Source organism: Aplysia californica, unplaced genomic scaffold (genome assembly GCF_000002075.1).
Source record: "Aplysia californica isolate F4 #8 unplaced genomic scaffold, AplCal3.0 scaffold00028, whole genome shotgun sequence".
NCBI lineage: Eukaryota > Metazoa > Mollusca > Gastropoda > Aplysiida > Aplysiidae > Aplysia > Aplysia californica.
Window position 1 is genome coordinate 1,878,991 of NW_004797298.1, and position 25,613 is coordinate 1,904,603.

At 40.2% G+C, this 25,613-nt stretch overlaps 1 protein-coding gene across 1 annotated transcript in view; it reads left to right on the forward strand.

Moving 5' to 3' along the window:
• The window catches only part of LOC100533406 (inositol trisphosphate receptor), a gene marked incomplete in the record, with an annotated part of 124,925 nt that extends 99,753 nt beyond the window's left edge, over positions 1-25,172 (forward strand). Inside the window, 19 exon segments of the mRNA NM_001204689.1 lie at positions 952-999; positions 3,484-3,626; positions 4,271-4,423; positions 4,881-5,084; positions 5,723-5,833; positions 6,343-6,438; positions 11,491-11,640; positions 12,311-12,418; positions 13,211-13,403; positions 14,647-14,769; positions 15,829-16,004; positions 17,511-17,675; positions 18,342-18,561; positions 19,610-19,693; positions 21,171-21,316; positions 22,046-22,211; positions 23,191-23,351; positions 24,182-24,343; positions 25,089-25,172. Of these exon segments, the coding sequence (NP_001191618.1) occupies positions 952-999; positions 3,484-3,626; positions 4,271-4,423; positions 4,881-5,084; positions 5,723-5,833; positions 6,343-6,438; positions 11,491-11,640; positions 12,311-12,418; positions 13,211-13,403; positions 14,647-14,769; positions 15,829-16,004; positions 17,511-17,675; positions 18,342-18,561; positions 19,610-19,693; positions 21,171-21,316; positions 22,046-22,211; positions 23,191-23,351; positions 24,182-24,343; positions 25,089-25,172 (2,693 nt within the window).
• Positions 25,173-25,613: the final 441 nt, after the last annotated feature.

Consider the following 25,613-nt stretch of genomic DNA (forward strand, 5'->3'; position numbering starts at 1 on the left):
CCCCCCCCACATCTTCTCATGGTTGCAGTTTTCGTTTTTAAAAATTTTCCAATTTCATTAAGGACGTATTATTTGTGCTTCACTTACATTTTTCACTAGCTGTTTCAGACACACTGAGCCCTTCTTGCTCCTTTGGGGTTGCTCTAAGGTTAAATGATATTTGTCGCCTTTCCCCCAGCTTTCTGACCTGTAAAGTCTTGACTTATCTTCTAGCTCATACCTGTATTAACTTTTGATTTTCTTTCGATACCTCTGTTAGTTCAGGTATCCTTGTTACTGTGATGACTTTGTTCCATTCTCTCACATGTGTGAAGACTAAAGCATGACTGTACTTCCTTTGTCACTCGCACACAGATAAATGAAGTGTGAGAGTCACAGGATTGCGATTAATAACACAGATTTTTTTCCTTGTCAAAGGATGTTCACGCGAAAAAATGACGTACTTTGAAAAGGAAAATTTGTCTTTCTTGACAAGGGTTGTAACCAATAATGGACAGGGAAATATTTTAGTCTCTAGTTATTTCTCCGGCTTTTTGTGTCCAGAATGCACATGCACAAACTAGCAGCATTGGATAATTTTGCACAGAAGTCAGCCACCGAGTGAGTGCTGTGTTTATCATAGTTTATGCAACTGCATACCCATATTGACACAAGCAACCTTTACACAAACACTGAGGTTTAGGTCTTTCAATCCGACTACAGGGCCATGTCTTTCTTTCACTGTAGTGCATTGTGTCCTCCCAAAACTTAAGGATGTGGAATTTAATTTCTGCATTCACACTGGAAAGGTTGTTCCTGGTTTGTGAAAAAGCCATCCTGTTTTATTTCAAATTATTTCAAGCTTTTGACAAACGTTGTGTCTTTGCTTAACATTAACTTTTTTGCAGTACTTGTGCTAGATTTTCTTTTTGTGTTTTGTTTTATTTTTTTTCTCCCCACTCTGTCCTGAAGATGCAGAGGAAGCAGAGTGGAGGACTGGAGAGCTGGATGGCTATGAGTGTAACGGTTTTTTTGTTGTTTTGTTTTTCAATTGCTGCCACAGTTGTGCCAAGCTCTGCCACTGTTCCATTATACCCACTAACACACTTTCTTGTCTCTTTAGTAGTTCACTTGAACACTTTCATTATGCATTAAATCGTTAAAAATTAGATTTATTCTTGTATCTATTGCTTTTAGTAATCACACTAAGCAGAAACAGTTGCCTGATAGGGACATTTTTTTTTTTAAAGACTTGCTTTTTCTTTCGCACTATTATAGACCTTTTGAATGTTCAGCCCTTATATGCTGAAGCATGACAGTCTTATCAGATGGATATTTTTCCCATCTTTTCTCACAGTTTCATAAGTGCAGAGAATTCCTTCAAATTTCTGTAGAGTTTGTTGTCACATATTGTATTTTCTATCACATAAAACAGTTTCTAAATTAGCTACCATCATAAACAGTTGGGCAGATTTTTTTTTGTTTTTCTCATTTTTTTCACATTGAAAACATAATTCTCTTTTTTTGGATAAATTTCACCGACTTAATGAGTTTTGTCTCCTCACAAAGAACCAGCTGCCTTGTGTCCAGGGTCTAGTTCTTAACAAATTTCCGCGCGAGTTGAAACCATGTGTGTTTGCTCGTTTGTTTGTTGTTTTGGACATGGGTTGCATGTGAATGCTTGTTGTACAGAGGACACAAACTGCTGTCTGTTGTGCTCCCTAAGGTTAGGGTAACTTAATTTTGCTTCGAGATACCTATGAATGCTTTGTTTTACCATTACTCTTGTCTGTGAGATGCCTAAGCTCTTGAATCATTTCTTCTGATAAAAGTTAGAGGTGTTTTGCTTTTGTTGTGAATGCCATGGGACAATAGCATTATAACGACTGCGGAGAGGCTGACACATGACAGTCAAACATTCACTTTTAAAAAGTCTCCTACAGTCGCAAAGGAAAACAGCATAATTTAATGTGATGGTATTTCTTAGGATTGTTTCCTTTGAATTTCAGTATGATTGTCTCTGATTTTGTCCTTCTCGGGCCATACGGACCTGACGCTGGGATGCAATTGGGGGGGTATGAAGGGAGGAAAGGAGATGAAGGCTGTGCACTTCTCATTGAATGGTTGAATCTGATTAGCCTGATAGGAATATGTTACATTCTCAGGCTGCTATCGCTGAAACACGGGCCACCTGTGCCTACAACCCCGCCCCCTCTCCTCCCCAACTTTTATAAGGGACACTTTTCTTTTCTTTGACTGATTTCAGCCTCTATTTTTACTTTATTAGTTATTTTGTTGTTGTTGTTTTTTCTTTCCTTTGCACATAATCTTTTTATTGGCCTTGTATAGTTTATATAGTTTGTGGCTGTGCCTGTACTACAATATGTGGCCTGTGTGTAACAGAGCCGCTCATATTACACATTATTCTCTAGCAGAACAGCTTTGAGCTTCTCCTGTGGCAACAAAGTGCACAGGACCCTCTGAAATGTTTCCTGCCTGTAGATCTCTGCCTCAGCGGGAACCCTGTGGTCTGTCAGTCTGTCCTGTCCTTCCATTATCACTGTCTGTCATGTTTCTTTTTTCTCGTACTGAGTGATTACTTTTGTGATTTTGGTGTTCTTTTCTATATTTCGAACAGTTGATCTTAACACATATATATATTTATTTCCCGAAGGTTTGTATGTTACTTCTCACAAATTCTTGCAGCCTCTAGATGGTATATAATCTGGATTGTTCCTCAGACCGACCTCTTTGTGAATGGCAAAATTTCTCCCTGATTTGTGTGATCTGGTGTGTTGCCTTCAGCTTACTGTCATCATTAACTGCAATAGATAACCTACCATACTGGCCCTGTGTGAAGCCATCCTTGTGTGTGTGTGTGTTTGTTTGTTTGTAGCTGTAGCTCATCTATAAGACATCTCATAGCCTCTAAAGATCCTGTCTAGATGTGCTGTGAGTGAGGGGATTAGAATGCCATGTATATCATCTGATGGCTCACCGTCTGTCTGGATGGCTGTTTCTGCAAAAGTCTGGCTGTGCAAGCTTGAATCTCACTGTATTGTTATAGCATTTAGTGATGGCTCTGGACCTTCTTCTGTGTATGCTTTCTACAAGCTTCACCTATGATAATTGTTCAGTAACTAGACAGAAAAAAGAAACTAAACAAAAATGAAACATTTGTACTAAATTGTGTCGTGACTTAAAAAGAAATGAACTGACTACGACGTGCCACTAGGCCAAAGACTTAAGCTCAGCGGTATTAACAACATAACTAATCATTTGAAGCCCAAGGTGCTGTATGTTGAACATTTATAAATAAATGTAGAAATGAACTGGAAGTAAGCAGAATGTCTGGAGGTGCTTCATAATCCATTCCAAGAATGGAAAGGATTTTTATGGTCTTATTGTCTAATTACTGTTACTAACAAGTCTCCTTCTCCCTCCTGCCCCCTTCACGCTTATACCACTGACATCTGAATTGATAACCTCCTTCGTTGTATTCAGTGACTCGATCTGAGGCCCCGGTCAGTGACGAACTTCGACAGCAGTTTGACGACGCAGCTTCTCAAACCAACAAAGCCTTTGGTCATGTACGCCAGGTCCATGGCCGTTCGGCTGCAGGGGAGGAGGAGCATGAGGACAATGAGGTATGCTGTAATACTCCTGGCAGTGAATATGTACCTGAGTTGTGTCATTGGAAGCATCACAGATTACAGAAATATGTTATGTTTCAGACTTTTCCTTTTTAAATGCATAAATGTTTGTGCTCTTTTCATCTATGTTTTGTGTGGTTCACGATACAGCAAGTGTCTGTAACCCTAGTATTTGTACTAGAAAAAGCGCTGAAATCCTTGAACCAGATGGGAAGGTGTAAACCAGAGGGTCCTTAGACTGATAACGGTAAACCGTTCTGGAACATAGTATTTGTGTTAAGTGGATAAACGTCGAAGTGGGGCTACCCTTTTTGAGAAACATATTTATTAAGACTAAACGGCTTGCTTAGTATAACTGAGAGGCACTTTTGTGAGTGGCTTTTCCATTGAATTCATCTACTCTCTACTGTCTTAATTTTTTTTATCCCTTTTACCTGTACTGAACTCAGCCTTACTCATTTTGTTAGATAATTTTCTTCTTTGTGTTTCCCTTTTTGTCTCTGTTTAAGCCTGATTCTGTTTCTTTCTCATGTGTGCTTGTCTGAGTTGCTTTTTCCCTGCTGTAAATAACATTTATTTCATCTGTGCACTTCTCTTTCCTCTAACAAACTTTCTCTCTCTTTGTCTCTTGTGTTCAGAACCGCGGTCATGGAGGTCAGCATGCCTCAGAGGAGAGTGAGCGTCCCAAGCATGACAGCGATGACAAGAAGATGTCTCAGCAGATCGCCATCATGAAACCAATCCTCAGGTTCCTGCAGCTGCTCTGTGAGAACCACAATCGAGATCTGCAGGTCAGATTTCCTGGCATATACAATGGCACCATCAGGCTCACTCACACATGATTAAATTACATACACAGACACGCATCGGGCAGACACACATATCCTCTCATGCCGCATGCTCTCTCAAACATACCAAGCAGGTATACACACATCGTCTTACACAAAACTCATACTGCATGCTTGCGCGCACACACACACACACACACACACAGTTTTCATGGTCAAAATTCGTACTTCATACTTGCACACTGAATTATGCATGGATATACCCATACCAGGGAGGAATACACACACACATACACATTCATAGGGTATGCACACAAACCCTTTCATGCATGCTCAGGGAACTATTTTGTTTTTTTCTTACAGACAGTTATTTGCCATTATCTTGATAAGCATCTCTTTAACTGAAACGGACTTTTAAACTTCTAACAGCACATCAACTGTTTTCCAAATGTGTTTTCAGAACTACCTCCGCCAGCAGCCCAACTGCAAGTCGTCTCAGAACCTTGTGTGTGAGACCCTGCAGTTCCTGGACTGTATCTGCGGCAGCACCACAGGCGGGCTAGGCCTACTGGGTCTGTACATCAACGAGAACAATGTGGACCTCATCAACCAGGCCCTGACCACGCTCACCGAGTACTGCCAGGGACCATGTCATGAGAACCAGGTAGAAGGACGTACACACAAGTGCTCATGTCTGTATGTGTGTTTGAACACACTCTCACACCACACTTTATGAGTGTACATACTCTTATTACACACTCATACGCACACAAACACACACACACACACACACACACAAACTCACACACACACACACACACACACATGACATAATGTGAATGGCGTACTAGGATATTTCCAAAACGAAGGGGTTTTTTTTTCTTTCTATTTGCTGTCAAAGGATATTTCTGAATCTTAAGAGATGAGGTAATTTGAATTTAAGGACAGCAGGGTTTTTTTGTTCTTTGTAGGAAAGCTAAAAAAAATTTTCGGTAAAAGCCATGCCCCTCATTGATGATTGTGTTTGAAGATGTTATTAGTTGCGATGAGCACAATAAGTTCTTTGATTATGTAAGACATGTGGGTAGAGTGTGCCCCTCATAGGTTCTATTTCTTTTTTATCCCTCTTTGTTTCTATCTGTCTGTCTTACAGTTTCCCTGCAACTTTAGGTTCACAAATTCAGATCAAACTAGACCATTGATTGGGTATATATCATGACCGCAGAGATACGTTTCACAGAAGCAACATTTTTACCATCTCAAAAACCCATTTGACATTTCCCTTTCTCCCTCTTCCCACAGAATGCCATAGCCATGCATGAGAGCAACGGGATTGACATCATTGTGGCCTTGCTGCTCATAGAGATCAAGTCCCTGGGCAAAAACCGCATTGATCTTGTCTTGGAACTCAAGGTACACATCAGTGTTGCATTGCCACCAGTCAGTGGTTTTGGGCTGCTCTGGTGTGTTACAAACGTCTAAGTGTGTACTTATCTTACTGTGCTCATCATTTTTCTGGCTCACCCAACACTACAACTGTCATCTAAGCGGTAGATGGAGTGTGCCACTGGCTGGTCTTACTTCTTGTTCTTCCCTTTGTTGTTTCTGTCTGTCTGTCTTACCCAGCACCAATTGACCATTATTTTGTAAGTATGCTTTATTTTACTCTAACACAACAAAACAAACAAAGATTCTCTGCTCTGGTGTGGTTTGCTCCTTCTTTCCTATCTGACATCTGTTGTCCTGATCTTTCCTTCTTCTTTTTTCTATTTGTGACTCTCCTGTAACATTTCTAGTCTTCACTACTTACATGACCTAATTGTCTTACAAGTGCCATAAAACGCTTACTAAAACTAAAACATCATCCACAACAACACAACAACAACAACAACAGCGGTGATGTGTTCCATCATTTTCCTCAGAACAACGCGTCCAAGCTGCTGCTGGCCATCATGGAGAGTCGCCACGATAGCGAGAACGCCGAGAGGATCCTGAGCAACATGAGAACCAAACAGCTGGTGGGTGTGGCATTGCTTGCCGCCAGTGGGTGGTTGGCAGGTGCACTGGTGTGGTTTGCTCCTTCTCTCCTATCAAACATCTATCGTCCTTTTCCCTCTACCTTTTTTTTTATGTTTGTTACTCTCATGTAACACCTCTAATTTCCTGCACTTATCTAATAGTATTAGAAGTGCTTTAAAACTCATTAAATGTAACAAGCATTCCCGCCCCACACCCCCACCCCACCCTTTCCCACACTCCCTTAATTCTCCTGATACTGGTGCTGGGAACCATCTGGCCCTGCCCATTGAGAAAGTGGTCTTCTGTGCTGTTCTGTCTTCTAAGGGATTTGTTCTGCAACTAGCAGAGCTTAAAATTTTTAAGCATCAATGACTTTCTGCTACGCTAGTGGTTGGTCGCCCACTCACATAGTTTATTCCTTCTTTTTACTTGTTACTGTTATCCTTTTCTTTATGACAGAATGTGACCCCCCGGGGCAGTGCCACTGACTGTAGGCCATTCCCAAAGGGGGGACATTTCTCGTTCAATCATAGTAGAATTGTAAATGGGCTGACTCGTGTCACGCTCATAACTGTGTCTGTTCTAGAACAGGGAACTGCTGCTTTTTCTTTCCTGATCCTTGCTATTGTCATTTTCCTCTACTTGTTTTGTATGTTTATCACTCTCTTGTGACCTGCTATTTCCGGGGTGCCTTGATAGTCGAAGCAGACCTTGTGCTGTTGAAGCTAGAGAGGTGAGCAGTCTAAGTCTGATTCCCTGTAAAGACTTTTCTGTTGACACCCACCCCTTGGCGCTCATATGACCTTATGCAGTTGCGAGCGCCGTAAAACCCTCTACTAAAAAAAAAAATGACAGAATGTTGCTGTTAATTATTCAGTCACTGTAGACTGTGAACGAAATATCAACTCTTCTCTTCTGCCTTGTAAATTATCCTGTCATATGTTTGTAGGAGTGGGGAATTTCTACAAGACTGCTTTCTGTGATGAGTTGACTTCACCATTACTACACAACAAATGGCCTCTGACTCGGCAGCCTTGTGGCGATCAAATAAGATACAGAATTTGGTTATAGACTCCACTTCATGGAGTGAGTGAAACTAAGCAGAAATAGGTATTTTACTAAGACAGAAGTGTGTCAACAGCATACTAGTAAATGGGACTAGAAAGATGAAAATGCAGGAGAAAAAATGGGGGTAAAAGCAATTTGTGGCCATTTGCACACTTGGTAATGTACTGTACCCACATGTTGATTCCTGTGGCTAAATGGTCGCTCTGGTAGTATTGTCACCAGCACGCTGGTTCAGTTTTGGTGGTGCTGATGTGTGTGTGTGTGTGTGTGTGTGTGACTGCGAGCGATAGATGCTACTATGTGTATGTGTTTGGAGAGGACCATCATGCGTTGTTGTTGGCCCTGGTCTAACCATCTGTCTCAGTGATTGACTGACCTGTGTTGTGTTTGCTGCCTCCCCCCCCCCCCCCTTCCCCTACACCAAACTACAAAACCACCAACAACAAAAAAACCAATATTGCAACCCCTACCCACCCCCACCCCCACCCCCACAATGGCCCATCTGTAGGTGGAGTGTATTCAGCAAGTGTTTGAGCAGGCCGTTGCCTCAGGCCATGTGGTTGCTGATCTGGTCTCTGACACAGAGCAGGTTTTTTTTTTCTCCTTCTCCCCATTCTCTCTGTCTCACTGTGTCTCGTTCAGTGTTTTCTCTTCTGGCTGTTGTCACACACCACTCCCCCCGCCCCGCCCCACCCCCCACCTTGAGACACAAGGTGCGGGAAGTGTCATGGGCTACATGTTCTATGTACCTCAGGATCCCCTTTGCTGCTTAGTGTGGTTGTGCTGTGAGCATCTACGAGGTTTTTCCTTTGTGACTTGTCACCTTCTTCTTTTGTATTAGGATAGCTTCTTTTGTATTAGGATAGCTTCTTTTGTATTAAGATAGGTCTGACTAGTGCCTACATGTCCTGTCTTTGCAATCAGCTGTAAGTGTTTAGGCAGAGTCACCCATTACGTGCTGTTTACAAATTGACAGTCTGATTAAAGCGTTTGTACAGAATTATCTGAGATTTGACTGTTGTATGTGTGGGTTTTTATCCCTTTATCTTTCATCTATCTAGCTGTTTCATCTGTCTGTCCATTCTTTTCCTAACAAACATATATAGTCCTAATCTCTCCTTCTTTTTTGTGGTTGTTACTCTCTTGTAACACCTCTAATATTTGGCTCTCAAATGACCTAATTGTGTTCCAAGTGCCATAAAATGCTTGCTAAAACTAAACTTCAGACACCTCTCTTCAGCTGTCCTCCTGTCCCATTCCTGACCCTGTGTGTCATTAGACAAAAAAAGTTCTGTGTGCCACTAGATCCTTCATATCGTTCCTCTATGCACAACTTAACATAGTAGCAGTCTGTCAACAAGGTTGTTCTTGTGGTCTGTCATTCTCCATTTCTTGTAGCCGCTTATCATTGTCAGCTTTTGATGTTGGGTAGGCAGATTTACTATGTGTCACATGCCTAGTTGTTGAAAACGGGGGGAATATCTTTTTAAAACTTTTGTGTAGGTTTTTATTGAGAAGTTAAAAGTTGTCATGAAACAGTTGTTGGAGTCTCTGTTACTTCAGTTTCAGATTCTTTTGTTTTGTCCTTTGTTAGTCTTAAAGTCTTTGTATTCAATCAAACTATTCAAAACCACCACCAGAAGAAATGGCTTTATCTTTTAATGAGTTGCTGATGTTGTAAATAACAGCTTTTATGATTAACTGTCAACAAGGATAGTCTTTCATTGGTTTAGTATTCCTTACACTGGTCTATTTATCTGTTCTCTTCCATTTGGGTTTGAGCTTTCAGTGTGCATTTTATGTTTAAGTATTTCTTGACTGTCTCATCCACCTGTTGCAGTTCTTTTTTTTTTTAATAGTATCGTTCATCCGTTGGATCGGATTCAGTTTTTTCTTCTCACCGTTGATCTGTGCTGCTTTAAATGTGGTCACAATTTGTGTTGTTTTTGCTACCGAGAACGAAGTCCATGGCGATATCACAGTCCATGATGCACAGAGATATGAACTTAAGGATGCTGTTTTTTGTGTAGTAGCCAATTGTGTTATTTCGATTCATTGTCTTTTTGGTCACTTATCTGATTATGAGCTAATTGTCTGTGAGTACTGAAACATTATTTAGATAATATTATGTTGAGTGTGTGGTTTATGGTACACTCTGATGTGACATACCTCTTCCACATCTTTTTAGCGTGACTTGTTTGTATCATGACCTCACAGCCTTACAGTAACACTCCATGAAAATTATACCAAATGTAAAACGGTTTTTGCACAGTCTGTTATTGACTCCATTCTTCCATGTTTATTATGAAGCATTGTACAGAACAGAGGAAGAGTAAACTGATAGTTGTACCAAACTTGGTTATTAGAGTATGATTATGTCCCTGACTTTTTTGTACATCAGGACACAGTTCGCGATCCCAGTGCTCTCTTTTCGTATCTCCATTTTTTTTTAAACATTGAAAATACGACTGTGGGTGGTTGACTGATGCTCTGGTGTTGTTTGCTCCTTCTTTCCTATCAAACATCTATCGTCCTTATCTCTGCTCCTTCTTTTTTGTGTATGTTACTCTCTTGTAATGCTTTTATTCTTCTGCACTTATATGACCTTATTGTGTTGCAAGTGCCGTAAAACGCTTACTAAGATTTAAAAATGCAACTTCTTTTTAAGTTCACTCTTTATTATGAACTGTTTTCACTGTTATTAAAAATGGAGATACGACAAGAAAGAACTGAGGTCATGAGTTGTCCTATCTACTCCCTGCCGAATGAAGATGTGGATATGCTTTGCATAACACTTCTACTGAATATGAGTATGTTCTTGGATTTCTTTCTCTGAACTCTTTAGTGTGAGTTGATGTTTGCCTTGAAGATTTCTCGTATCGCTGGTTTTAGTGCTGTGTAGGTCTGACAAATGCTCCCGTGAGCCACTTTGATTTATAGAGGAAGATTGATATAAATTTATTATTTGTTGGTCTTTTCAGGGGGGGGGGGGAATTCCTACGTTGTTAGCTACGATCTCCTGTCATTTCTTCTTATCCTTTTTGTCGATAGACTCTGTGGACTGTTGATTTTTATTTTCAGTTTCTATTGTCTGCTCTGGTTTATTGATGTTAGTCAGTGTGATCACGTAGCCATCATGTAGTGTGAACACTAGCTTTTGGTACTGCAGTATTTCTGATTCACCATGCCATCAGTGTTGTGATCATGGGGAAAGCTTTATCATACATGTTGTTTCTTTTTCTGTTGTGAAGAGCTCTCATAACTTTTCTTAATGGTGGAGATTTGCTTAAAATGTAGCTCATGGTTTTATTTGTGAGGTCTTCCTGGAAAAAGTGGTAGTTATTGGGCTGACTATATCATCTGCTGTGAGTGCAAATTGGAGAATTAAACTATGCTTCTGTCCACTGTCAATACAGTGTTTACCAAATTTAGCTGTGCTTTAACAACACCAAGGCACATGAATCTAGCTTTATGTTTTGTAAAGAACAGACACTGATGTCAACAAACTTGCCTCATGAATATCCTAGTCATGTAGAGCAGGGTATTCCGGTGTGAGCTAAAAGCCAAACTAAAAATTTTTTTCCTCAGTAGTCAATTAAATATTTATCTTTTTTTCTCTTTCGCAATATAATTTATTATCTAACAATAACACATGTTTTCTTGATTCATCTAGATTATTACAGAGGACATATTGCTCAGACTTGATTGAATATTTATTCTTTGATCATATCAGTTCTTGTAATTTGTAACTTTGAGATGCAACTGCCTAGTCCTAAAGTATTTGTTGTCACCTATGGCTGTGTGTGTGTACAGTGTGTATCAGTCATGACATATAAAGCAGTGTGTACAAGAAAAAGCTTTAGACATTTTCTTCTTGTCCAAGTAAGGAGACTTGTTTTTACAATGACATTCTTAATGTCTTTTCAGGACATATTTATTATGTATGAAGGCGTCAATGCTCTGTATGTTGTGTGTATGTACAGATGGACGTTGCCATCCAGGCTTTCCACTCAGAAGATCCTGGCAAAGAGGATGGTGCCCGCTACGATTTGGAAGATGAGGATGATGGTGTTGAAGAGAATTACACCTCCCCCAAAGCTGTGGGACACAACATCTATATCTTGGCTCATCAGGTATGACATACAGACACAACCGTGGGAACATACATGATGTCACACCCCCAGACTTGCTCTTAGGCACAGGACTTATTCATACAATATTTCGTCCAATAATGCTGCAGGACACAACATGAACATCTTGACACATTGGGTGTAACATTCAGACCTGGAATTTTACCCCCATTTACAAGTCAACGACTACATACTGATGTTCTCATATACAGACAAGCACTATAGTAAGGGGCAAAAGGTTCTAGCAGAAGACTTATTTTAAAATTGTAAAATGCTTTTCTGTTGTGTACATACCACAATGTGGTTTTCAATTTTCCTGCAATAGAAATGTTGACCCCTCAGAATTCACTTACACTGAGAAGACTGTGTAGTAATTTATAGAGAAGTGAACAATGTTTTGATTAAGAAAGACAAAGTGTTCTTAAAGGCCATTTTTCTTCACAGGTTTACACTCCATTCTTGCACTTGTAAACACATTTTGTTGAATCCACTTTTGATTTAACAATGTTCATTTCACAGAATATGTCATCACATTGTAAAATCATGTCCCGAACACTGTCTACCAGAATTAGACTTTATTTGTGCCAGTTACGTCTAGGTGTTGTATTGAATAGAATGATTGTGCGATAAATTTTGAGTGTTGCTACAAGCTAGTCCTGTGTCCTGTGTCCAGCTCTCCCAGCACAACAAGGAGCTGGCTGACTTGTTACGTCCAGGGGGGAACGATCTGTTTGGTGACCAGGCCCTGGAGTACTACCACAAACACACTGCACAGATTGAGGTAAACAGGACAATGGAGGGCGCTACTAGTACTTTTCTTTCTCTTTGTTGTTTCTGTCTGTCTGTCTTAACTTTTTCCATGCTCTAAATGACCATTTTTGTGTCATTGTGCTTCTGTTTACTTGAACAAGCAAACAAAGATTGAGATAAATGGCCATTCTCTCAGGGACTGACCACTTGCAGACTGATTGCAAGGGTAAGGAAACTGTCAAATTTGTCTTTTCAAAATACAAGATTCAAACAGAAATTACATGAGCAAGGGTACAGTTATTCTACACATTTCTAAAGGCACACCCACATCCCCCTAAAAAAGTGCAGGGTAGTAAATCTGTCTCAAAACTGTCCTCAGACCAGGGTAAATGTTGGCAAACCAGTGATGTGTACTTTAGTTCTAATTTGGTCCTTGCTAAATGTAGCCTTTATTGGTGGATGGTTGGAGGGCGCCACTGTTAGATCCTACTTCTTTACTCTCCTTCTGTTGTTTATTTCTGTCTGTTTGTCTGTCTGTCACTGTCATACCTTTTCTCAGCACTAAGTGACCTTTATTGTGTTGATGGGCTTCTCTTTACTTAAAGAAACAAACTGAAACAAGTAGCCTTTATTGTAATTGCCCTTAATACTTAACAACTTTACACCGTGGGTGGTTGGAAGTGTGCCTCTGGTTTGCCGTACTTCTTTAAGGTACCCCTGTTGCTTCTTTCACATTTGTCTTATTCTTTCCCAACAGTTAATGATTGTAACTGTGTCGACGTGATTCTGTTTTCACAAACAACTAACTCCTGTGTCCCCCCAGATTGTTCGTCAGGACCGCACCATGGAGCGTATCGTGTTCCCCATCCCAGAGATCTGTGAGTACCTGACCAAAGAGACCAAGCTGAACGTGTTTAAGTGTGCAGAGCGTGATGAGCAGGGCAGCAAGGTGCAGGATTTCTTCAGCCGGCACAACGACATGTTTAACGAGATGAAATGGCAGAAAAAACTGCGGAGTAAGTCACTTAGAGCTAGCGTAGGCAAACACGCACTCAAGTATGCATAAAAATGTATGCTCACACCCCATCTCCTTTTCTTAAAATTACAAGTGTTAAACACTCCTATCGACACAATTAAATTCATTTAGTAGACAGGATACTTTAACATTGCATCTCTGGGTCAACCTTGCCTCGATGGTATAGGGTGTCCCAACCGACAAATGGAGAAACCTGAAAAGAGAGCCTCATTAGAAATCAAATTCACTTTTTCTGTGCACAGTGGCAGAGAGCCTAACCACTACACTACAGATGCCGGTCCTCTATCTTCCCCACACAGCCACACAATAACTTCCTGTGTAACCCTATGAAGTTCAGCTCTGATGTAGCCTCCTACTTCATTTCAGTTTTATTTTTGTCCCAATCAGTTACATAGAGAAATATGATGGCCGTTGTGCGAACTCATAAAAAATTAAACTCTACAAAAATAATTTTGCAAATGGTTTGAAGGTAGGTCCTACTTCTTTTCTTTCCCTTTGTTATTTCTGTCAAACAGTCTTACTTTTTTGCTGCACTGTATGACCGTTATTATGTCTTACTTTTTGGCTGCACTGTATGACCGTTATTATGTCAATGCCTTTCTCATTACTTATTCAAATAAACAGACAAAACAGCAGGGGGCTCTCGTGGCCTAGAGGTTAAGGTGTTGGCCTCTCATTCTAAGGTCCCGGGTTCGAATCCGGGTAGCGACAGAAAAATTTTCTTCTCTAAAATTGTCTCCTTTCATCTCTTTTCTTGCTCTCTAGCAATGTTCTGTTGTCTGCTTTCATTTCCACTTTCTGCTCTCACCCCCTCACCTCCTTTACCCCCTCCTCTGGGCTCCTGATTCTTTCTGCAGCCTTTCTTCTGCTACTCCTTGGCTCCTCCTTTCTGCTGTCTTTCTGCCACACCCCTGATTTTCTGGTAGGAAAGATCTACACCTAGCCTTCTCGGACAAGGGCGAAAAATCTCGGAGGGCCCATGAGCAAGTTGCGTACGTTAAAGATCCCTTGGTGGTCTAAAATCTATAAGAGTAGGCTTCTGCCGCCACCTGGGCAAAATTCAAAATTTCCTACCAACTGAAAAGGAAAATATTAGGTGTGTCCTGCGCACTCATATGACCTTATGCAGTTGCGAGCGCCGTAAAACACTTTACAAAAAACCAAAAAAAAGACTAAACAGCTGGGCTCTCTCTCACAGTAAGTTTGTGTTTTGTGTCCCTCAGTGCAACCAATGATGTTCTGGTTCAGCAGTCACATGGGTCTGTGGAACAGCATCACCTTCTCCTGTGCTGTCATCATCAACCTGCTTGTGGCCATCTTCTACCCTTACGACACTCTGGACTTCCGTAAGTATCTCCTCATTGATTGACCATATCTGACATTGACTGACTCTCTCTCTCTCTCTGAAAACTTTGGAATTCTGAAAATACAAAATGATTTAGACTTTGTTTATGCCTTTCTCTTTCTTTTTTACTTGCAAAGTTGTACTGTAAACTCTGCCAGGTGGGTGGTTGGCGGGTGCTCTGGTGTGGTTTGCTCCTTCTTTCCTATCAAACGTCTATCATTCTGATCTCTCCTCCTTCTTTTTTGTGTTTGTTACTCTCTTGTAACACCTCTAATCTTCGGCACTTATATGACCTTATTGTGTTTCTAGTGCCGTAAAACTCTTACTAAAACTAAAAACTCGGCCATATCAATGTGGCACTCGTTATTGAAGATTTTGTACCTTTTTCCACAATTTCACGTGATGGACATAAAATAGAAATTAAATCCTTACTTAGTAATATTTCTCATTCTATGGAGAGTGAGCTGAAAACAATACGCCTCAATTTTTAATAGACTTAGGTGGCATTGGTTTTTGTAAAGCATTTTCTTTGGCCCTTCCATTTTTGTGGGCCAGTACTGTGGAGTAAAGAGTATACTGTCAAAAAAACCCAGTCCATTCAAAAAGAAAATCTGGGACTTGATGTGATTTGTTTATAGAGCTTTTCATGTATAGATGTACACAAAAATAATAATAGTGTTAGCTTTCTGAAGTACAACATCTTTATTTGTCTCAACACGTTCATAGTGTTCCTTCGATTTCAAGCAAGAATTATAAAAGATTTTTTTTAAGTAAAAATCTTTGGTTTGTTCAGCTGTGTAGAGAAATTTAGTGCCTTTAGAAAAAAGTACACAGCTGTCTTTCTGGCAAGGGACACTTTTTTTTAAACGATTTAAATCTTGTATGTAAAATAAATTGTACTTTGAGTGAGTCATTTATTTTCAATTTTTCTACTACCCCAAAGATCTAACAAGGAATACAGAAGAAAAAGAAGTACAGAGTGCCAACTCTTTCTACTCTTAGTGTTTGCTGTGATGATGACCACTAAAGACTAATAATGATCTTCCTCTATTCTCCCCAGACTCTGTGGGCTTGCGTTTCAACGGTCTGTTGTGGGGTGCTGTCATGATCTGCACTGCTGTCGTCGTCTTTTTCCCACATCCTCTAGGCTTCAAAACCTTGCTGGCCTCCATCATATTGAGATTTGTCTGTACCTTTGGTCTGAGAGTCACCCTGTTTCTACTGGGACTCATGAATGTAAGTCATGTTTTGATGATGGTTTTGTCGGGAAAATTACATAGCAAAGGAAGTGTTCGATTGAAATTTTCAAGGTAAGAGACATACAGAAAAGTGGAAAGACATAGAATAATGTACCCTGTTCCACGGTGAGAAAGACAATGACGATGATTCATGGGGGAAAAAAGGCACTCAGTGCCTTGTTGGATACCCCAGGGTTTCTCAAAGTATTGTTTTATCACAATACCCTTTTCACTGGACCAAGAGAACATCTGATTAAAATTCAGAAAGAAAAAAAAATATTTTAAAAAATGAAAAATAGATGTAAACTGTAAAAGGGAAAAATGATACCGATTTAATTAATTTTAGCAGTAAATTGTGCAGGACAGCTTGTCAAGTAAATAGTATGACATTAGTGTCTGTAACTTGTCTACCTTTTGGGTGTACACTGAAAACCATATATACTGGAGGGAAGTAGAACATCTTGCAAGACACCATTTTAAGTCGTTTTGATTGTCGAGTACTTTATGATCCCATCAAAATACCATGGTAAGAGGAGAAATAGCTTCATAGCCCCATTTCAAATTAGGCCCCCCAAATGTCAGTGTGTAGGTCAAGTTCCATGGGTAAAAGTTTGCCAGCTGTTGCAGGAAATTCCAGCAAGAGAAAGCCAGCCGCCACGTGCCGGCAGCCTGCGACAACCGCCCTTGACTGGACAAGCGTCGATCTCGTGAAGCACGGGTTTCTTTCATTTACCTGACAACTGTTTTAAAAAGTCCAACTTTTTAACTCTGCTGCTCTCAAGTTCGAGCATAAATCAACAGTACAGGGGTGATTCGAATAGTCTTTCTAGACAAAGCCCCTTGAGATGCTATGCGTTTGAAAGTTTTCAGGCGAAATGGTTGTGACCAACTATTACCCATGTCAAGTTCACCAACCAGCAAGGCCAGTGGCCAAATGTGGCAGATATACATGCTGTCTCAGTTTAGCAGATATGGTCTCAGTTAAGCAGATATACATGCTGTCTCAGCATGGCCTAGACCAGCATAGAATACAACTTCACAAAACATGGTTCCCCAGCCCTTCTGCTACCTCTCTGAACCTGTGTGATGAAAATGTCGTGACTTTGCTGCTTCTCTGCCAGTGCCAGTAACTGCCATGTCTCTAATAATAGTCATGATAAATAGCATTTCCCTACCTTTGAATTACAAAGTTCTGTCTAGTATTTTCAGCCGTTTTGCGTTACTCAGACCATGAGGTCAGAAACCAAATGTTCTAGTTCCTCTATCAAATTGGTAAGATTGTTTGGATTCATTATCAAGATATGCAAAGAATTACATTTGAAAAAGCTAGCTTGACATATTGTGGAACTCAAAATTTTTTTTTCGGCAAATTTCTCAAAACTAGGTACTGAGCAGATAGCACTTTGTAATTTTGTGGTAGCGATCTGTGTCGCGCATATCCCCAGTCAACAGCCAACTCTATGTGTTTTGCCTAAATTATAAAAAATTATCTATGTTTTTTCAGCTGGTCAACAAGTTTGTCTTCATGGTGAGTCTCCTGGGCAACAGAGGTGTTCTCATTAAGCCAGTCAACGAGATCCTTTCTGATTTTGAGATGGTCTACCACATCGGGTACTTCTTGCTCTGTGCCCTCGGCTTTTTCTGCCACGAGTTCTTTTTCAGTTTACTGGTGAGTGTGTGCCAGATGCTAAAAGAACATATGAGATATCACCAACCTGATCTGAGATTTTGATTTTATGAATGAAGTCAATAAGATGTCAACAATGCTTTCAAGTCCAAAATTTCAAACTTTCAACCTTCAAATATAAATGATTTACAGCTTTCATTATATTTTCTTGACCTTCCGAAGGCCAACTGTGACTTTTCCAACAATATGGCCAGTCAGAAGCTTTTGAAGTATCAATATTTTAAAGAAAAATAGAGCCACTGATGAATATTTTATACCAGATTCTAGATTTTTTTTTCTAGCGTACAAAATTTGAAAGCACTTGAAAACAGTAAAAGGAGTGAAATAAAAGTTAAAATGTCTAATCAGCAGCTGAGACGCATAACAAAAATATAGAGTTACTGTTCAGAAATGTTGTGAGGTGGCCAAGTGGTCCTTGTTTAACAAAAGAGGAAAAACAGATGGTAAAATTAAAGTCAAACAGGTTAAGATGGTCTTTCTTCTCAGTAAGCTGTTGCTGCCTCTTCCTGTATGTGGTATCATAACATTGTCCTCTTCATGTCTCCAAATCATGTTTTTGCCAAGTCGTATGTTATAATGTGTGGATGTATGGGCCATAGGCCTTTCAAATTAATAAAATCAACTTAATACCTCTTTGTGTCTCGTCAGCTCTTGGATGTGATCCAGCGTGAGGAGACGTTGCTAAATGTAATGAAGTCAGTGACCCGTAACGGGCGCTCCATCATCCTGACAGCGGTGCTGGCCTTCATCCTCATCTACCTGTTCTCCATCGTCGGGTTCATCAGCTTCCAGGACGACTTCCTCATGGAGGTGGAGTCACAAGCCCTACCGCTGTTGCCAGAGCAACAGGGAAACACCACACTGCCTGGTCAGGAAATACACTGTTGTTTTTTTTAAAATTCAGAATTGTATAAATGTTTCAGGAAATAAAATTTAAAAAAGAAATATTTTAAATTAAAAAATAAAGAAAGTGTGCGTAAGTTTATGCAGTTGAACAAAAACTACAGAAAAGGCTCAGGATTTTTGTTAACATACATAGCTGAACTATAAAATAAAAAACTAAAGCTTCTGAGCTTGTAGAGATGAGTACAACAGCCATATTTGATCATTCAGAATGGTAGCTGTATCAATCTTGGTATAGTTTTTGTATCTTGTGTATATTTGACATTCTCTGACATATAATCTACGTTGTTATATGGTACACATTAGGCCTACGACTCTCTCACTGGTCTATTGGGGGGAAAGTTTTGGACTATTCTCAAACACCTTCTGTGGCTTGTTATTTTTCTTTTACCATATTTTTTCCAAGATTTGTTTTCTGTTTAATGTTTACTTTTTTTTAACCTGCTTTGAGCATTACAGGGCAATGGCTGCATTTGAGCTCTGACAGGGGAAATGGAGATTGTTTTCATTATGGAGGTTGTGACCTGCTCAATGCTTTTAGGCTATAGAGAGTCAGAAAAAGTCATGGCTGTTTAAATGTGATATAAATAAAGCACTGAGTGTGTGCATGTATATGCTGACACTTGTGTCAAATAGGGGTGTAGGTGTTGATTTATCGTCAGTGCATTTCGCTATCCGCATAAGGAGCATTTAGATACTTTTGAGAAAACGTGCAAAAACTTTTTATTAGTCTAATATGCCTTTTAACCTCTTGATTTTTATAATGTTTAAGTTGTCATGAATTATTGTTTCAAATTATAATGTGAGAGCTGATTTTTAAGATTGTGCTTTGGTTAGATTGACTCAAATGGCATATGACCGATGTTTTCAAATTTTGTTTCATACGCAGATAGCAAACTGCAATGACATTATGTTTTATATACACTGATACTGTCTTGCATAAACAGTTCCTACCACTGTACCTATGTTATGTAACGACCCGTCACAAATGGTCTTTGTTCTGTCTCTCTCAGAGAACCGGACATGTGCAGCAGATGGCAGCAACTGTACAGAGACTCAAGAGTCCTACATCTCCCAGATACTTCACAGCACTGACTGTAAGTAATTCTCTTAGATACTTCACAGCATGGACTGTAAGTAAATCTCTCTCATGCTTCATAGCACTGGCTGTAAGTAAATCTCTCAGATACTTCACAGCTTTGACTGTAAATAAATCTCTCAGGTACTTCGCAGCACTGACTGTAAGGAAATCTCTCAGATACTTCACAGCACGGACTGTAAGGAAATCTCTCAGATACTTCACAGCACCGACTGTGTAAGTAAACACTGACTGTAAGTAAATCTCTCAAATACTTCACAGCAGGGACTGTAAGTAAATTTCTCAGATCCTTCACAGCACTGACTGTAGTAAATTTATCTCTCAGATACTTCGGAGCACTGAATGTCAGTAAATACTGGGATATGCAGTCTTGTCATTCTCTGACTTACATCTGTATGTGTGAACTTGCCCTTTTCTTTACACTTATGCTATTCTTGAGTGGAAAGCCTCCCATAAGGCTGCGACAACAGCAAAAGTGCATAGTGACGTTGATCAAAGTCTTGCATGAAAGTATTGGTTTTGTAGAATTTTTTTACTTTCTTTTAGTTTTGAGGCCAAGTTGTTTTGCTTGATGAAGTGAGAGCACAATCCCCACCTAACAAAAAGAAAAACTACTTGTGCTCTCACATGCACACATTGAGCCTGTGTTCTTTGCACACACAGAGAGAAAACACCTCTGAGTGAGTCATCAGGTGTACTTTTTGATAATAAAAAAGTAAAAATCGAGGTTCATTGTGAGACTGCCAGTCTCATTCTCCTTCATCCTTGCTCAGACACGTAAGGAGTCGGGCAGAACAATTTTAAATACTTGTAACATACTTTCTCTTCCCTTAGATACTGAAAAGATGAGTAGTTTTGTATTCTTTTCTGAATAATAAAGACACTTTGAACTCTCGGCTGTGTAGTTTCTCAAGTCACTGACCCAGTACCATTGAAATTTGGTGTCATTCCAGTTTAATAAACCAAGAAATGTGAGGTATCGTGGTGAAGTCAGGCGCTCATCAAAATAATGAAGTCGAAGATACTGACACTTTTTTCCCTTTTGGCAATTTTTATCGAATTTTTATATTTTGGCTCCGTACCTTTTATGTCCATTTTAGAATGCATTGCTGTGTGGATTTTACTGCAAAATGTTGATTAAAGGCACGGAAAAAATGTACATTTACATTTTCCAGGGACTCTAAAACTTTAAAAGTCACCAGACTTTGACAGCCATTTTAATGCTAATTTTACCTCTAAAACTAGGCGACCCCCACCTCTTTTAATCACAAATATCTCGACTTCTATTCAAGATAGATGTGATTTTTTTTCAACGAAAGATAGTCAAATGAACAAGCTTTAAGGTGATACCAACAACTTCACATGCACGCCAATTGACGAGCGCCTGATCCTACCACGTCGTGACATATGAAAAACCTTCGATTACCCAGCTGACAGACGTGTTGTGCTAGTGCCTTATACGAATATATCTGCAGGGGGTCTGAAGGAGTCTGCCGTGGAGGAGGACGGAGACAAGATGCGTGCCTGCGACTCGCTCATCATGTGTATCATTACCAGCCTGAACCAGGGTCTTCGCAATGGCGGCGGCATCGGTGATGTGCTGCGCAAGCCCAGCAAGAATGTGAGTAGCTGTGATGTAATCAGCATTTGGAAATTACATTATGTTACACCTGTATGTGAAGTTTTTCTACTTCTCAGGTATGGGACATTTTCGTCTTGCCCTCCCTTCCAGTTTCTGCCTCTCTATCTATTTGTCCATCTGTCTACTGCCCCCCCCCCTCTCTCTCTCTCTCTCTCTCTCTCTCTCTCTCTCTCTCTCTCTCTCTCTCTCTCCCTCTCTCTCTCTCTCTCTCTCTCTCTCTCTCTCTCTCTCTCTCCCTCCCTCCCTCCCTCCCTCCCTCCCTCCCTCCCTCTCAAAGAATACTGATCAGATTTTGACAGTCCCACTGAAAGGGAGAAAAATCTCAGTGAGGGCTTGAAAATCTTCCCATATTTTTTTACTCACCTCGACAAAGGCCAGTAGTAAACATGTTGTAGTAAATTGATTGTAAATGATCATAATGAATTGTTTTTTCAAGTATCCATACCTCAAAGAGTGTCCATCCTTGTTACTTAATTTTATTTTGCAGTAAAACGCTGACCTTGTTACTTTATTTTATTGTGACAGCTTGTTACTTTATTTTACAGTAACATGTTGTTTCCATGTTACTTTATTTTACAGTAACATGCTTTGTCCATGTTACTTTATTTCACGGTAACATAAATAATGCCACCCTAGTTTCTTTATTTTTGCGGTACAATGCATATATGCCCACATTGACAGTCCCATGTCTGTGTTTCCCCACTACAGGAGCCGCTGTTCTTGGCCCGGGTCATCTACGATCTCCTCTTCTACTTCATTGTCATCATCATTGTCCTCAACCTCATCTTTGGTGTCATCATCGACACTTTCGCCGACCTCAGGAGTGAGAAGCAGACTAAAGATGAGATCCTGAGGAACACCTGCTTTATTTGTGGTGAGTGACATCTTGTGTGTCATTCGTCTCATTTTGTGGGGAAGACCCTAGTTATTCTCGGATAAGGTGCTTGCCTTTTTATTTTTACTACAAGTTAGCTAGGCAATGCACATCTTGTGTTATTTTCTCAGGTGACAAGACCCTTATACAAGCTATGTGCATTACTTCTCAGCTGACAAGCCTCTATTATTATTGTTACTTCTCAGTTGAAAAGCCCCTGATATAGGTTATCTGTGTTATTTCTCAGCTGACTAACACCTTTTATAAACTCTCTGCATTACTTCTCAGCTGTTGAGCTCCTAATGTAAGCTATAAGCATTACTTCTCTGCTGACAAGCGCTGATGAAAGTTCGAGAGCAGTTCTGTGCTCCTGACAAAAAAATTAAAGAATTTCTTTGCCCATCCCCATATCAGGTTGAGAAAATTTTACCTTTTCTTCTAGTGCATGTCAAATAATATAAAACTTTTTTTTTTTGGTACAGTACATTAAAACATCACCCACATTGAGGTGCTCATTGCACACAAACATAAAGGAAAAATAATATACTAATGAATATTGCCGCTGTCACAAAAAAACCCAAAAAACAAACAACCACCCAACAAAAAGCAAAAACAAAAAAAAAGAACTTTAATGTATTTTACCCAAGATGTTAAGTAGGGTCAGATGGAGTGACTCTGGGTTTTTTTCCAACAGTGATAATATACATATTTTGTAATACATTATTATGTGACTTTGTTTATTGTATGGATGTGTATAGGTCTGTCCCCGTGGTTTTATGCATCCAGTATAATTTAGCAAAATTTGATCATTTTTTGCATAATTTCTGATTATTTTCCGTTATCATTCTTTGTTAAAATTAACAGAATCGTATAATTTCACATTTTCGAGCTCAGTTTGCATAATCTCAGAATTTTTCTTGCATAAAACGACGGGGACAGATAGGTGTGTGCCTGTTACGCATGTTTTTGTATTTTTCAGGACTGGAGCGCTCTTCGTTCGACAACCGCTCTGTGACATTTGAGGACCACATCAAGCATGAGCACAACATGTGGCACTACCTTTACTTCATCGTTCTGGTCCGTGTGAAGGACCCCACGGAGTTCACGGGACCGGAGAGTTACGTCGATGCCATGATAAAGGTCAGGGTCCCAGCCTACGAGGCTACCACCTCGACGTGTAGTTAAATTAATGTGCTTGTGTGCTGACTTGGATTCACGCACACACACACAAACACACACACAACAAACACACACACACACACACTAAATTATAATAATAACAATAATAATTATAATAATCATAGTAAGCTTTGCATAGCGCAAATTCCTGCTCAGCACCAAGCTGTATGTTTTTTACAATCTATATTTTACCCTAGCAGACCTGATAGCATTCTAAAACAATCCCAATTTCCTGGGAAGCAAACAGTGCAAGCTGCCATTTTATGCTAAAGCACTAACATACTAACAAGATCTTTCTCTGTCTATGGTCGCATACCCATTCCTAGACGGGTGAAGTGAGGAAAATTTGTATAAAGTGCCTTTCCCAAGGACATAATGTCAGGCCTTAAGCTCGAATCCGATTGCTTTGTGTAGCACTACGCCATACTTAATCATGTCAGTATGTCGGTCATTGGTCATTTGATTGTGCTGGGACTGGAGGATGGCAGTGGAAGGTCCTATTTCTTCTCCATACCTCACTGCTTTGTCTTTCAATCTGAATTATTTTGCTACAGACAAAAGGGCAGTTACTTAGATAATTTGCTTCTCTGTAACTTATACTTCCCTCTCCTCGGAACCTTATAGTGACGGCGGTGCAGTCTTTGTCTTTCAATCTGAATTATTTTGCTATAGATAAAAAGAGTTACTAAGATTATACGTTTCCCTGTGTCTCAAACTTCCCTCTCCTCGGGACCCTATTGTGTCAATAGTGCAGTAAAAATTTACTCTCAAACTCAAACCCACCTCCTCAGGAGCGTAACCTTGAGTGGTTCCCTCGCATGCGGGCCATGTCGCTGGCGGCAGAGGACAGTGAGGGAGAACAGAATGAGATCCGCAGTCTACAGCTCCAGCTGGATGTGACCACTCAGCTGGTGCAGAAGTTGTCTCAGCAACTCACTGAGCTCAAGGAACAGGTAGATTTCTCTCTGACTTTTAATTCTCTCTCTCTCTCTCTCTCTCTCTCTCTCTCTCTCTCTCTCTCTCTCTCTCTCTCTCTCTCTCTCGCCCTCTCTCGCCCTCTCTCTCTTGCTCTCTCTTTCTCTTTCTGTCTTCTCTATCTCTCGTCCTCCTCTCTCTTTCTCTCTCTCCCTCTCTCTCTCCCTCCCTCTCTCTCCTTTCCCTCTCTGAGCAGACCTTTTTCTCTTCTCTCTTTACACCGTGCTTTTTGTCTAGTTTTGTGTTTGAAGCTACCAGTGTTCTGCTCAATTTCTCTTGTGTGTGTGTTTTGTCATCGGATTATCATGATTTTGCTATTCATGCACATGTGTACAGTAACAATATATTCTTATGTTTTGTCCTAACGATCTGTAGATCTATATTTTCCTTCTTGTGTGTGTGTGGGGGGGGGGGGGGGGGGGGGGGGGGGCAGTGTTTTGGTGGGTGCTCTGTCGTGGTTTGCTCCTTCTTTCTTATCAAACATGTATCATCCTTATAATTATCTCTTCTTCGTTTCTTTGCATGTTACACTTTACTTTAGTAACACCTCTAATCTTCGGCTTTTATGTGACCTAATGGTGTTGCTAGTGCAGTAAAACTCGTTCTTTAACTAAAAATCCCATTTTATCGCAATTTTGCTGTCATGCTCGCCTTTGCAGAGATAACAAATTTCTGTCCTAGGTCCCACCAATCTCTAATTATTGTGTATTTCCTTCCTTTCAGATGACAGAACAGAGGAAACAGAAGCAACGTTACGGCCTTCTGCAGCCCCCCTCTGTCCCAATGCCTCTGCCTGCTCAGTTCTAACTGTCCTTGACCTCTGGGCGACTCCGTGCATGTGTGTGTGCCTGGAGCATCATGTCTTTTGCTAGATGACGTGTCATGACTTCCGCACACTCAAAGTCGACTCTGAGGACTCGGTGTCTATCAAGATCTGTCTTACCTCTTCAGTCCAGTGGCTCCCCGCCTCGGAGTCCTCACAGTTCTATATATCCAGCAGGATGTGATATCACTGTTGGTCCCTGTGTTTTATGCCTATGTGGGACATGGAACACAGAGGACATGGAAGACAGATCTTTCTTTTTTTCTATGAGACTTTTTAAAAACTTTTTTGTCACATTTCCATTATAAGTTATCACTGCACTTGAAATGTGTATATTTATTGTACCCTTGGTTCTCTGTGAAAATGTTTATAGATCAGAAATATTTTTATCCTTTCCTCTTGTCAAATGTCCTCAAATTGTTTGT